The sequence below is a fragment of the Coregonus lavaretus genome (assembly GCF_964263955.1).
Source record: "Coregonus lavaretus genome assembly, chromosome: 37".
Lineage (NCBI taxonomy): Eukaryota > Metazoa > Chordata > Actinopteri > Salmoniformes > Salmonidae > Coregonus > Coregonus lavaretus.
The window spans coordinates 5,093,277-5,109,449 of NC_140024.1; the positions used below are offsets into that span (position 1 = coordinate 5,093,277).

Here is a 16,173-nt window from a genome sequence, read left to right on the forward strand (position 1 = left end):
TTTCTGCAAAGGGGACAGGACGACTGCACCGTATTGAGGGGAGGATGGATGGGGCCCATGTATCGCGAGATCTTGGCCAACAACCTCCTTCCCTCAGTAAGAGCATTGAAGATGGGTCATGGCTGGGTCTTCCAGCATGACAACGACCCGAAACACCCAGCCAGGGCAACTAAGGAGTGGCTCCGTAAGAAGCATCTCAAGGTCCTGGAGTGGCCTAGCCAGTCTCCAGACCTGAACCCAATAGAACATCTTTGGAGGGAGCTGAAAGTCCGTATTGCCCAGCGACAGCCCCGAAACCTGAAGGATCTGGAGAAGGTCTGAATGGAGGAGTGGGCCAAAATCCCTGCTACAGTGTGTGCAAACCTGGTCAAGACCTACAGGAAACGTATGATCTCTGTAATTGCAAACAAAGGTTTCTGTACCAAATATTAAGTTCTGCTTTTCTGATGTATCAAATACTTATGTCATGCAATAAAATGCAAATTAATTACTTAAATCTCATACAATGTGATTTTCTGGATTTTTGTTTTAGATTCCGTCTCTCACAGTTGAAGTGTACCTATGATAAAAATTACAGACCTCTACATGCTTTGTAAGAAGGAAAACCTGCAAAATCGGCAGAGTATCAAATACTTGTTCTCCCCACTGTGTGTGTGTGTGTATATATATATATATATATATATATATATATATATATATATATATATATATACACACATACATATACAGCTCTGGAAAAAATTAAGAGACCACTGCAAAATTATCCGTTTCTCTGGTGTTACTAATGGGACCCATCTCGTCCAAAAAGTTGACTCGTTTGCCAAAAAGCACCTGGATGATCATCAAGATTCTTGGAAGAACGTTCTATGGACAGATGATTCAAAAGTATAACTTTTTGGACGACATGGTTCCAGTAATGCCTGGTGAAAACCAAACTCTGCATTCCACAGTAAGAACATCATACCAAAGGTCAAGCATGGTGGTGGTGGTGTGATGGTTTGGGGATGCTTTGCTGCCTCAGGACCTGGACGACTTGCCTTAATAGAAGGAACCATGAATTCTGCTCTGTATCAGAGAATTCTACAGGAGAATGTCAGACCATCCGTCTGTGAGCTGAAGCTGAAGCGCAGCTGGGTCATACAGCAAGACAATGATCCAAAACACACAATCAAGTCTACATGAAAATAGCTAAAAGCAACAAATTGGAAGTTTTGGAATGGCCTAGTCAAAGTCCAGACCTAATCCCAATTGAAATGTTGTGGCAGGACTTGAAACGAGCAGTTCATGCTTGAAAACACACACGTCACTGAGTTAAAACAGTTCTGCATGGAAGAGTGGGCCGAAATTCCTCCACAGCGACGTGAGAGACTGATCAACAACTACAGGAAGCATTTGGTTGGAGTCATTGCAGCTAAAGGTGGCACAACCAGTTATTGAGTGTAAGGGGGCAATTACTTTTTCACACAGGGGAATTGGGTGTTGCATAACTTTGTTTATGAAATAAATGAAATAAATATGTAATTGTTGTGTTATTTGTCCACTTATGTTCCCTTTATCTAGTATTAGGTTATAGTTGAAGATCTGATAACATTCAGTATCACAAATATGCAAAAGTAGAGAAAATTAGAAAGGGGGCAAATACTTTTTCATGGCACTACATATATATATATATATATATATAAAACACACATATATACATACATACATACATCTATACACACACACATATCCTTTTTTAAATTATATTCCCCTTCATTACTTTCCAACCCCACCACCCCTTCCCCAATTGGAGTAAACTAGTGAACAACAACGCTTAGGCCTCTACTTCCAGCCCATACATACTATATACATTTTATGGACACAGTCAAATTCTACAATAATTATATTTTGTTTGTTTTTACTCCTGAACTTCCTCCGATCATTTTCATGATGTCCATCTGGTTTGCTTCTATATGCCATATTTTTCTAACTGTGCTCTTTCACAAAAGCTCTCAACCTATAACCTATATACTTATTACGGACACAGTATGCTTTACATTAGTTATCTTGTTGTTATTAGTCCCATCCTTCAGCTCCATTCAACACCTCCCATCTATCTCTTAACACCATCCATATTGGATTTCTATTTGCCATATATTTTTCAACTGTACTGTGATGTTTTACAAAAGTTCTGAACCTTTCTATTCTCATTGTTTCTACAGATCGTAAATAAACATTTTTGCTAAAAGTATTATATTATTGATCGATTGACTATGACTTTTCAGATCACCCAGTAGTGCTATCTGCAGGGTTAGCTCCAGGTAAATATTGCAATCCTTTAGCCATTCCTGGACCTGTGTCCAAAAACAAGCTACAAATGGACAGTACCAAAACAAATGATCTAATGATTCTGTCTCTTCGCAGCAAAATCTGCAGAGCTGGGATGATTGTATCCCCCATATAAATAACATTCTATTGGTAGCAAGAAATTTAGATAATTTAAATAGAACATTTCTAAGTTTTGAATCCGGCGTTGTTTTGCGTATAAATTCATAAACACTATGCCATGGAATCGGTACGTCAAAAATCTCTTCCCAACTATTTTGCAATCTATATGGGACGGCTGTCAATCCTTTGGTCCTTAAATGAAACTGGTATACTTTTTTATTTATCACAATTTTCTTTAACCAATTATATTCTTTAATGCAAGGCCGACAGACAAGTTCCTTACTTTTTCCCCCTTCCACTTTCCTTTTCCATTTTTGCGGTAATGCTGCAATTATTTGGTTATAATTTTGGGTAGAGCAGACATTTCCATGTTTTTGTTAGCTGCATGTGCGACATAACTCCACCAGTCCTACCGATAATATCATTTACGAAGATTATACCTTTTTTAAACATTTTGTCAAAAAATAAAAGGTTTTTTATAAATTAGTATATTTGAGTTTAACCACAATATTTAATTGCATTATTTGTTCTGTCATTTCTGGAGGATTAAATTGAAATTGCAACCAACTTTCTATGGCTTGTTTTAGAAATAGTGATATTTGGGAGATTATTTTCTTTTCAAATAACTTAAAGTGAGAGGTTGTAATCTGAATTTAAGGGGAAAAGGCCATTCTTAAACATTGGGTGAGACAATCGTACTAATTTGCTAGAGAACCAGTTCGGATTTAAGTATAACTTTTGTATGACTGAAGCTTTTACTGATAGGTCTAATGCTTTAAGAGTATATCCACATCACCGTCAGACCATTTTATTGGTAAACTACATGGTAATGTAAAAATTGTATTTTTTAGAGTGATCCAATACGTAATATAGTACATGTATCATAATTTGGTTGTAATCCAGAGAGGTTAGAAAATGTATCTAGACGTCTATGAGGCTGTGGAGGGATTCAAGTTATGGATTTAAAAGAAAACATGAATCATTAGCGTACAATGACACCTTTGTTTTTAAGCCCTGGATTTCTAATCCATTGATATTATTGTTGGATCTGATTTTAATAGCTAACATCTCGATGGCAATAATAAATAGATATGCCGATAGTGGACAACCTTGTTTCACTCCTCTTGACAGTTTAAAACTTTCTGAGAAATAGCCATTATTTACTGTTTTACACCTAGGGTTACTTTACATGATTTTAACCCAATTTATAAGAGATTGTCCAAAATTGAAATGCTCCAGGCATTTATATATAAACCCCAGTCGTACTTTATCAAATGCCTTTTCGAAGTCTGCTATGAATAGTAGGCCTGGTTTCCCAGATTTTTCATAGTGACTAACTGTGGACTACCTTGTTTGTGTAGTTAAACTGGCCAATCTATTTTAACCAGAGGTTGGTGCCACAGGGCTGGCTGGCATGTGTTTGATGGCTAAGAGGGCAACAGAGTGAGATATGGTATTGTGGCCTCCGGTAGAAAAGTAAACAGATTATATTTGTTAAGATAACCACCACATCTGACTATGCAGTGGTGGAAAAAGTACCCAATTGTCATACTTGAGTAAAAGTAAAGATACCTTAATAGAAAATGACTCACGTAAAAGTGAAAGTTACCCACTAAAACACTACTTGAGTAAAAGTATTTACTTTTAAATATACTTAAGTATGAAAAGTAAAAGTATTAATAATTAAACAATTCTTATAAACAAACCAGACAGCCTCATTTTCTTGTTTTTTAAATTTACAGATAGCCAGGGGCACAGTCCAACACTAAGATATAATTTACAAACTAAGCATGTCCTTAGTGAGTCCGCCAGATCAGAGGCAGTAGCAATGTTCTCTTGATAAGTGTGCGAATTAGACAATTTTCCGGTCCTGTTAAGCATTCAAAATGTAACAAGTACTTTTGGGTATCAGGGAAAAATGTATGGAGTAAAAAGTACATTATTTTCTTTAGGAATGTAGTGAAGTAAAAGTAGTCAAAAATATAAATAGTAAAGTACAGATATCCCCAAAAAACTACTTAAGTAGTATGTGCAAGTATTTTTACACCACTGTAACTATGGGTCATTTATCACTACCCAAAAATAGGTCACAGGAAACAATTGTGAAATGGCACAAAACACCCTATATTGGAGCTCATCACTGGTAAAGCAGCACACTTGTTTTGGCCGCTTGACACCTCGTGGACATCTGTAGGAAATTGATACAAAACCACACAAACGATACTGAAGAAGCCACCAGTCACATCACAGATAATTATTAACTTTTTGAAGGGCTGACCACAAGGGTTGGATTCTGGACACTCACATATTTTAATATGAATTAAGACCAATGTAATTGACAGCTGTGGGCACAAACAATATGTCATCACTAATCAAAACAAGTGGAGAATTTCAAAAACCATAATGAGGAAAGGCAGAAAATGAAACATGGAAAATTCTTCAGGCATGCATACTTTCGAAAAAGGTCTAAACAAATCTTCGTCATATTCCTCTTTTTCCTTGCATGAGTTCTTGTAGCGAGGCACCGGTGAAGTGTATGTGCATACACTTTCTTGAATTGATCCTCTCGGTACAGGAACTAAACTACATACGCAATGTCTGTAACACTTGGTTGAAACCATTGTGGGAGTATTATTTCTTATTCATTTACTCTTGACACATTATCTTGTGATACATAATCAAATCAAGTTCTCTCTTTTGGCAACTTCAGACCATTTCTTATTCTGTCCCTCTCTATACAGAAAAAAAAAAAGAGAAATAATTGATCATCTCAACAAGTCATAGTTCAAGGCCTAAGGGTGGGGGAGACTAGCCAGCATACTTGTTGCGGATGATCTCGCCCCCCTCCACCTCAACCTGCTCGTAGAGCCACTTGCGGTCACAGCGGCACTCCACACCACACCTGCGGGAGCCGCACTCGGGGCAGGGGTAGAAGCAGCCCATGCAGTCCACGTCCAGGCAGTCACACATGTCCTTGCCACAGGAGAGCAGGCGGCCTTTGCTGTCATACACTTTGCTCTTCGCCCCAACAGTCTGTCTGCAAATACACAAAAACAACGGGAACGTATGACAGCCCAGTAAGTTCTCTGACCAGCCTCCTGTATGTGACTATCGTCTGAGTCTTGCTTACTTGATTGTGCATCATTTACGTAATGCCACTTTTCAGCTGGTTTACCTTCTCCCCTGATAATAATTTTCACTGACTAGACAATTTGAAATGCAATAATGAAAACAAGCAGACGTTGCAGCCTTCGAGGAAGGTAGCGCAGTATCGCACCCATGCAGTGATGGATTTTGGAAACATGTGTCCACTCTTACCGGTCAGTGTTGGAGGAGACTCCTCCTCGTCCTCCTCCCCCTCCTCGTCTTCTGCCATCACCTCTTCCCTGCAAAAACATAAGAACTTTGAGTGAATGTTGATAGATGAATGTTCAAAACATTGGCGCCGGAGAAGATGGCTGCCGTTTTACAGCCCTCTAACCAATTGTATTATTATTGTGTGTTTTGTCACATTATTTGTAATTGATTCTGTACATAATGTTTCTGCCAACATCTCATATGACTAAAAAGAGCTTCTGGATATCAGGACACCTCATATTGGGCCAACATCTTTTGTTCAATGAGTCGGACGCGAAGGATATTCTACAGACACCCGACAAGGCCCAAATCCCACTCATTCGCATGAGAAAGAGACAGAGATATTGTGGACGTAGATCAGGGTGCCTTCTAAGGATCCGACGGCGGGCGAGTAGACTGCCTCTTCCATCAATCTTATTAGCCAACGTTCAATCATTTGAAAATAAATTGGACGACCTAAGAGCAAGGTTAACCTACCAACGGGACATTAAAAACTGTAATATCTTATGTTTCACAGAGTTGTGGCTGAACGACGACTTGGATAACATACAGCAGGCGGGATATACGCGACATCGGCAGGATAGAACGGCTGACTCCGGTAAGACAAGGGGTGGCGGTCTGTCTATATTTGTAAACAACAGCTGGTGCATAAAATCTAATACTAAGGACGTCTTAAGGATTTGATCGCCTGAGGTAGAGTATCTCATGATAAGCTTAAGACCACACTATTTACCAAGAGAGTTTATCTATATTTTTCATAGCTGTCCATTTACCACCACAAACCGATGCTGGCACTAAGATTGCACTCAATGAGCTGTATAAGGCCATATGCAAACAGGAAAACTCTCATCCAGAGGCAGCACTCCTAGTGGCTGGGGACTTTAATGCAGGGAAACTTAAATCCCTTCTACCAGCATGTTAAATGTGCAACCAGATAAAGAAAAAAAACTCTAGACCACCTTTACTCCACACACAGAGCCCCGTACAAAGCTCTCCCTCCATTTGGCAAATCTGACCATAACTCTATCCTCCTGATTCCTGCTTATAAGCAAAAACTAAAGCAGGAAGCACCAGTGACTCGGTTAATAGAAAAGTGGTCAGATGACGCAGATGCTAAGCTACAGGACTGTTTTGCTAGCACAGACTGGAATATGTTCCGGGATTCTTCCAATAACATTGAGGAGTACACCACATCAGTCACTGGCTTCATCAATAAGTGCATCGATGACGTCGTCCCCAAAGTGACAGTACGTACATATCCCAACCAGAACCTATAGATTACAGGCAACATCCGCACTGAGCTAAAGAGTAGAGCTGCCTCTTTGAAGGAGCAGGACTCTAACCCGGACGCTTACAGTGCCTTGCAAAAGCATTCATCCCCCTTGGCGTTTTTCCTATTTTGTTGCATTACATCCTGTAATTTAAATTGATTTTTATTTGGATTTCATGTAATGGACATACACAAAATAGTCCAAATTGGTGAAGTGAAAAAAATAGTTTCAAAAAATTCTACAAAATAAATAACAGAAAAGTGGTGTGTTCATATGTATTCACCACCTTGGCTATGAAGCCCCTAAATAAGAACTTCAGAAGTCACATAATTAGTTAAATAAAGTCCACCTGTGTGCAATCTAAGTGTCACATGATCTCATTCATATATATATATATATATATAGACCTACAAAAGGCTGGAATGGGCTACAAGACCATTGCCAAGCAGCTTGGTGAGAAGGTGACAACAGTTGGTGCGATTATTCGCAAATGGAAGAAACACAAAAGAAAGAACTGTCAATCTCCCTCTGCCTGGGGCTCCATGCAAGATCTCACCTCGTGGAGTTGCAATGATCATGAGAATGGTGAGGAATCAACCCAGAACTACACGGGAGGATCTTGTCAATGATCTCAAGGCAGCTGGGACCATAGTCACCAAGAAAACTATTGGTAACACACTACGCCGTGAAGGACTGAAATCCTGCAGCGCCTGCAATTTCCCCCTGCTCAAGAAAGCACATATACATGCCCGTCTGAAGTTTACAAATGAACATCTGAATGATTCAGAGGAGAACTGGGTGAAAGTGTTGTGGTCAGATGAGACCAAAATGGAGCTCTTTGGCATCAACTCAACTTGCTGTGTTTGGAGGAGGAGGAATGCTGCCTATGACCCAAAGAACACCATTTCCACCGTCAAACATGGAGGTGGAAACATTATGCTTTGGGGGTGTTTTTCTGCTAAGGGGACAGGACAACTTCACCGCATCAAAGGGACGATGGACGTGGCCATGTACCGTCAAATCTTGGGTGAGAACCTCCTTCCCTCAGCCAGGGCATTGAAAATGGGTCGTGGATGGGTATTCCAGCATGACAATGACCCAAAACACACGGCCAAGGCAACAAAGGAGTGGCTCAAGAAGAAGCACATTAAGGCCCGGGAGTGGCCTAGCCAGTCTCCAGACCTTAATCCCATAGAAAATCTGTGGAGGGAGCTGAATGTTCGAGTTGCCAAATGTCAGTCTCGAAACCTTAATGACTTGGAGAAGATCTGCAAAGAGGAGTGGGACAAAATCCCTCCTGAGATATGTGCAAACCTGGTGGCCAACTACAAGAAACGTCTGACCTCTGATTGCCAACAAGGGTTTTGCCACCAAGTACTAAGTCATGTTTTGCAAATGGGTCAAATACTTATTTCCCTCATTAAAATGCAAATCAATTTATAACATTTTTTACATGCATATTTCTGGATTTTTTTGTTGTTATTCTGTCTCTCACTGTTCAAATAAACCTACCATTAAAATGATAGACTGATCATTTCTTTGTCAGTGGGCAAACGTACAAAAATCACTGTACATACACACACCTGTTCTGAAAGGCCCCAGAGTCTGCAACACCACTAAGCAAGGGGCACCACCAAGCAAGTGGCACCATGAAGACCAAGGAGCTCTCCAAACAGGTCAGGGACAAAGTTGTGGAGAAGTACAGATTAGGATTGGGTTCTAAAAAAAATATCAGAAACTTTGAACATCCCACAGAGCATCATTAAATCCATTATTTAAAAAATTGAAAGAATATGGCACCACAACAAACCTGCCAAGAGGGCCGCCCACCAAAACTCACAGACCAGGCAAGGAGGGCATTAATCATAGGCAACAAAAAGAGACCAAAGGTAACCCTGAAGGAGCTGCAAAGCTCCACAGCAGAGATTGGTGTATCTGTCCATAGGACCACTTTAAGCCATACACTCCACAGAGCTGGGCTTTATGGAAGAGTTGCCAGAAAAATGCCATTGCTTAAAGAAAAAAATAAGCAAACACGTTTGGTGTTCGCAAAAAGCCATGTGGGAGACTCCCCAAACATATGGAAGAAGGTACTCTGGTCAGATGAGACTAAAATTGAGCTTTTTGGCCTTCAAGGAAAACGCTATGTCTGGCGCAAACACAACACCTCTCATCACCCAGAGAACACCATCCCCACAGTGAAGCATGGTGGTGGCAGCATCATGCTGTGGGGATGTTTTTTTCCATCGGCAGGGACTGGGAAACTGGAATGAAGGAATGATGGATGGTGCTAAATACAAGGAAATTCTTGAGGGAAACCTGTTTCAGTCTTCCAGAGATTTGAGACTGAGACTGAGGTTCATCTTCCAGCAGGACAATGACCCTATACATACTGCTAAGGCAACACTTGAGTGGTTTAAGGGGAAACATTTAAATGTATTGGAATGGCCTGGTCAAAGCCCAGACCTCAATCCAATTGAGAATATGTGATATGACTTAAAGATTGCTGTACACCAGCGGAACCCATCCAACTTAAAGTAGCTGGAGCAGTTTTGCCTCGAAGAACGGGCAAAAATCACAGTGGCTAGATGCGCCAAACTTAGAGACATACCAAGAGACTTGCATCTGTAATTGCTGCTAAAGGTGGCTCTACAAAGTAATGACTTTGGGGGAGTGAATAGTTACGCACACTCAAGTTCTGTGTCTTATTTCTTGTTTGTTTCACATAAAAACTATGTTGCATCTTCAAAGTGGTAGGCATGTTGTGTAAATCAAATGATACAAACCCCCAAAAAATCCATTTTAATTCCAGGTTGTAAGGCAACAAAATAGGAAAAATGCCAAGGGGGGTGAATACTTTTGCAAGCCACTGTATAAGAAATCCTGCTATGCCCTCCGACGAACCATCAAACAGGCAAAGAGTCAATACAGGACTAAGATTTAATCGTACTACACCGGCTCCGACGCTCGTCGGATGTGGCAAGGCTTGAAAACTATTAGACTACAAAGGGAAGCACAGCCGCGAGCTGCCCAGTGACAAGCCTACCAGACGAGCTATATCACTTCTATGCTCACTTCGAGGCAAGCAACACTGAAGCATGCATGAGTGTCAGCTGTTCCGGATGACTATGTGATCGCACTCTCCATAGCCGATGTGAGTAAAACTTTTAAGCAGGTCAACATTCACAAGGCCGCAGGGCCAGGCGGACTACTAGGACGTGTACTCCGAGCATGCGCTGACCAACTGGCAAGAGTCTTCACTGACATTTTCAACATGTCCCTGACTGAGTCTGTAATACCAACATGTTTCAAGCAGACCACCATAGTCCCTATGCCCAAGAACACTAAGTTAACCTGCCTAAATGACTACCGACCCGTAGCACTCACGTCTGTAGCCATGAAGTGCTTTGAAAGGCTGGTCATGGCTCACATCAACACCATTATCCCAGGAACCCTAGACCCACTCCAATTTGCATACTGCCCCAACAGATCCACAGATGATGCAATCTGTATTGCACTCCACACTGCCCTTTCCCACCTGGACAAGAGGAACACCTACGTGAGAATGCTATTCATTGACTACAGCTCAGCGTTCAACACCATAGTGCCCTCAAAGCGCATCACTAAGCTAAGGACCCTGGGACTAAACACCTCCCTCTGCAACTGGATCCTGGACTCTGACGGTCCGCCCCCAGGTGGTAAGGGTAGGTAACAACACATCTACCACGTTGATCCTCAATACGAGGGCCCCTCAGGGGTGCGTGCTCAGTCCCCTCCTGTACTCCCTGTTCACCCATGACAGCATGGCCAGGCACGACTCCAACACCATCATTAAGTTTGCCGACGACACAACAGTGGTAGGCCTGATCACCTACAACGACAGCCTATAGGGAGGTGGTCAGAGACCTGGCCGTGTGGTGCCAGGATAACAACCTCTCCCTCAACATCATCAAGACAAAGGAGATGATTGTGGACTACAGGGACTACAGGAAAAAAAAAAAAAAAAAAAGAGGACTGAGCACACCCACATTCTCATCGACAGGGCTGTAGTGGAACAGGTTGAGAGCTTCAAGTTCCTTGGTGTCCACATCACCAACAAACTATCATGGTCCAATCACACCAAGACAGTCGTGAAGAGGGCACGACAAAGCCTATTCCCCCTAAGGAGACTGAAAAGATTTGGCATGGGTCCCCAGATCCTCAAAAAGTTATACAGCTGCACCATCGAGAGCATCCTGACTGGTTGCATCACTGCCTGGTATGGCAACTGCTTGGCCTCCGACCGCAAGGCACTACAGAGCGTAGTGCGTCCGACCCAGTACGTCACTGGGGCCAAGCTTCCTGCCATCCAGTTCCTCTATACCTACCGCACAGCAAGCGGTACCGGAGCGCCAAGTCTAGGTCCAAAAGGCTTCTTAACAGCTTCTACCCCCAAGCCATAAGTCTCCTGAACAGCTAATCATGGCTACCCGGACTATTTGCAATGCTGCTGCCCCCCCCCCCCCACACACACACACACTTTTACACTGCTGCTACTCCGTTTATTATCTATGTATAGTCACTTTAACTCCACCCACATGTACATATTACCTCGACTAACTGGCACATTGACTCTGTACCGGTACCCCCTGTATATAGCCTCCCTACTGTTATTTTATTTTACTGCTGCTCTTTAATTATTTGCCATTTTTATTTTTAGTTAACACTTTATTTTCTTAAAACTGCATTGTTAGTGAAGGGCTTGTTAGTAAGCATTTCACTGTAAGGTCTACACCTGTTGTTTTTCAGTGCATGTGGCAAATAAAATATGATTTGAAACAGGGGAAATATGCTCTTGTGCACATAAAAACAAAAGGCTCTGAAAAACAGCAATTAACAGTGCAAAAACTCACCAAACTCGCTATACTCTGCAACAGGATTTACACTAACATTAATTTAGCCATCTGTGAGAGGGATGATTTAACAACAACAAAAAGTTTAAAAGCATGAAATGTTTGAGAGCTGAGAAAACCTTTGTGACACACCTTGCCAGTTTCCCGGGTACTCTGTCGTTTCTCCTTGGTCTTGATCTTCTCCAGCGCCTTAGCCCTCTCCCGGTCTGACGGTGCCCCGAAGCGATTAGCCGCATTTGTGTCCTTGGTCATCATCCCCCTTTTCCGTAATTCAGGCTGTAATGTTTTTAACATACATCTTTTAACATCATATAGTCTAGTTGAATCAAAAAATTAAGACAGTAGGCTAAGCTAGGTAGAGCAACTATGAAACCATACATTACCTTCGATGAATCAGCACCGAAAATAGTGGGCACTGCATCTTCCCTAAGAAACTGTTTGCCATTGTAGTCTCGGAAACAATCTGGGTTAAAATGCTCTGAACAGAGGCAAGTGTTAGGTGTAGGGATGAAGTTTTTCATCCCCAAACTTTGTACCCATTGGTTGGCAAGCTGAGGCTTACTGATGGGGAACCTGAGAAGAATAGGACAGGAAACACTGCTTAACACAAGCAGGCGCAGCTGCCGCATGCATTCATTCATTCTCTCTCTCTCTCGCGCACACACATAAACACACACCTAATTTAGCTAGCTTGTTAACTAGACTCAACAACAGCGACTAGCTAGCTAGCTATACATTACCTAGTCGCTGTTGTGTCCTTGGTTACCATCCCGTTCTGTTCCTGCTAGCGACAACTACTAACATTTGAAGAACGAGTTATCTGACGTTAGCAAGCTAGCTAACGATAGCTTGGTCCTTACCTGTAAAATCTTATTTCTGACCCTTTGATAAACTTGTTGGTGCAGCCGTTTACTGCACATGTGACAGGCATGATGAACCTCCTCCTGCTTGTATGGTCTGATGCCAATTTATTTAGTAGCAATACAAACTATCGGAAGCACCGCTTCCAGTCCAACTCCTATGCTTCTTCTTCTTCTTCAATTATATAATGGCGGTCGGCAAACAAACGTTAAAGGTGAATGCCGCCACCTACTGTGCTGAAGTGTGTAGTCAATCACGGTTTACAACATTAGCTCCACATTCCTAAATCCTCTTACCTAACTCAGTACTTCTGAGAAAATAAAAAAACAGCCCTACCAACTTCCAATAGACCCTCCCCATCACCAAAATCCCTTCCAAATCCCACCAACCTCAATGACCCTACACTTCAATCTTTCCCTCTCTTCAACATACTTACAACAATATAACAACACATGCTCCACCGTTTCATTGACCATACACTCCAGACACAAACCATTCACATGCTTGCCAACCACCTGTAATGAGGAGTTCAATGTACAATGTCCTAGGCGCAATGGAGCAAACAAACACCACCTCTTCCTTTCTAATCTGACCTTTGAATCTTGGTCCACCGAACTTTCTTTGGAGGGCATATACTGTAAATCTCTTCTGCCACACATCTATCAAATTGGCTCTGATCTTACATTTGGCTTCACCTCTAACCAGTGGAACATTAATATCAATTATATCTTGTTTTAAAGCTCTTTTGGATAACTGGTCTACAATTTAATTCCCTTCCACACCCGAAAGGGCTGGGACCCAGCAGAATCTCACTACTACGGCCAGTCTCTCAATTCTGCATAATAACCTTAATACCGCCAATAGTAGGTCACTCCTATTCGATTTCCCAGATGATAAACTATTCAATACAGACAGGGAATCTGAACCTACCATAATTCTGACAGGTTGTATGTCCTCTACCCACTGGAGGGCAACTACTATCACCAACATTATAGTGACAGTTCGGCTGTTAGTCTTCTACATATCTGTACATCAAATTCAGGAACATAAACACCTGCTCCTGCGCGCCCACTATCGGGGTCCTTGGATCCATCTGTGAAAAGTGGTAAAAATGCATAAAAATGTCTACCAATGTAATTGTCAACCAGTTTCACTATATTACTGTCTTCTGACCAATCTTTCCTTTTCTCTACCAAGGTTAGATCAACAACAGGATCTGGGAGTAACCATGGAGGAACATTCCCGATCACCACAGAAGGGCCAACCTCCAACTCCCTCAAACCACTCTCATCAGCAAGCTTTCCAACTGTCCAACCAAAACCACTGCCTTGTCTACTAGTATATTCCCAACAGTCATCTAGAACAGTAGCAGTGAGATGGTCAACCTTACAGCCTAATCCTGAGCGGTTTGATGGCTGCGTGGTCCCATGGTGTTTATACTTGCGTACTATTGTTTGTACAGATGAACGTGGTACCTTCAGGCATTTGGAAATTGCTCCCAAGAATGAACCAGACTTGTGGAGGTCTACAATTTTTATTCTGAGGTCTTGGCTGATTTCTTTTGATTTTCCCATGATGTCAAGCAAAGAGGCACTGAGTTTGAAGGTAGGCCTTGAAATACATCCACAGGTACACCTCCAATTGACTCAAATGATATCAATTAGCCTATCAGAAGCTTCTAAAGCCATGACATCATTTTCTGGAATTTTCCAAGCTGTTTAAAGGCACAGTCAACTTAGTGTATGTCAACTTCTGACCCATTGGAATTGTGATACAGTGAATTATAAGTGAAATAATCTGTCTGTAAACAATTGTTGGAAAAATGACTTGTGTCATGCACAAAGTAAATGTCCTAACCGACTTGCCAAAACTATAGTTTGTTAACAAGAAATGTGTGGAGTGGTTGAAAAACAAGTCTTAATGACTCCAACCTAAGTGTATGTAAACTTCTGACTTCAACTGTATATCGCTCATTGAACCATAGACCCAAACATTTGTACTTAAAAACCCTCCCAATAGGCTGTCCATACAGAAACAACTGTTATCAGCAACTTTCTTCTTCTTCTTCGAGAAGAACATACAGCAAGATTTCGCCACTGACAATTTAAAACCCCAATCAATCGACCATCTTTCAACATCCATTATAGCTTGTTGAATAGATTTGGTCACATGAGAGATATTCCTTCCCCTCTTCCAAATAGGGAAGCCCCAATACCCCTACCTACATTCGAAAACACATTGTTAATCATAATGTTGAACAAAATAGGACTGATAGCACTGCCTTGAGGAATACCATTGTCAACTCCATAGGCATCAGATAAAATGGATCCTATTTTAACTCTAAAAGAGTGATTAAATAAGGCCAAAACCAAGTTATATAATCTCCCACCAATACCAAGTATTTCTATCTTAATCTGTGACGAGTACTGAGTATACAAAGAGGCAGATGCAAGAATTAACAAGGTAAAGGTTTATTTAACAATGAGAACGAGAATAACAAAGACAGCGTAAACCACACGACGCTAACAATTACACACAACAATGAACGAACAGTCCAGGGCTATATAGTGGTGGTGATGAGATAATGAGGTGCAGGTGCGCTGGAGGTGATTAGGGTGCGTTGGGTTTCTATTCCTGTGTTTGCCGAGGTGGTGCGCTCAGACCGGTTGCTCAGTAGACTGGCGAATCAGAGCGCTGGAGGGGAGCAACGGGAGGAGACGTGACATAATCAGTAGGCCTGCTCTCCACATAGTGTCATATACCTTTTCAATGTCAAAAAAGACAGTAGCCATTACTTCTTTCATAACCAGAGTTTTTTCAACTTCATTGCTCACCTTTACTAATGCATCCAAAGTAGATCTACCTTTAAGGAATCCACTTTGACATTGACTCAATAAACTTCTATGTTCCAGGAAATATGACAATCTGTTGACTATCATCTTTTCCATCAGTTTACAAAAGTTCGAGGTCAGCGGTATTGGTCTATAACTATCAGCACATGAATGGTTCCTACCGGGTTTTACAAAAGGTAATATTACTGCATGTTTCCAACCAGAAGGCATAACCCCCTCACTCCAAATCATATTAAATAATCCCAGGAGAACATGAATGATCTCATCAGGTAGATGCTTAAACATTACATAGAACAACGGATCATGACCTGGGCCTGTATATCCATAGCCTATTAAGGCTGAATGCATCTCATGTATGGTAAAAACAGCATCCAAAGAAGAGTCAACAGTATCCCTTTTCTTATACACATTAACATGAGCATTTAAAAAATCTCACACCTTGCTTATATACAGTGGGGAGAACAAGTATTTGATACACTGCCGATTTTGCAGGTTTTCCTACTTACAAAGCAT

At 41.5% G+C, this 16,173-nt stretch overlaps 1 protein-coding gene across 1 annotated transcript; it reads right to left on the reverse strand.

The window, feature by feature from the left end:
• Positions 1 to 4,159: 4,159 nt before the first annotated feature.
• LOC311111140 (uncharacterized protein) lies at positions 4,160 to 12,997 on the reverse strand. The gene is made up of 5 exons (XM_084153826.1): positions 12,808 to 12,997; positions 12,331 to 12,520; positions 12,080 to 12,223; positions 5,746 to 5,813; positions 4,160 to 5,464 (listed from the first exon to the last, which is right to left on the reverse strand). Exons 1-5 carry the CDS (start codon positions 12,876 to 12,878, stop codon positions 5,236 to 5,238), a joined length of 702 nt encoding a protein of 233 aa, XP_084009952.1. The 5' UTR covers positions 12,879 to 12,997; the 3' UTR covers positions 4,160 to 5,235.
• Positions 12,998 to 16,173: the final 3,176 nt, after the last annotated feature.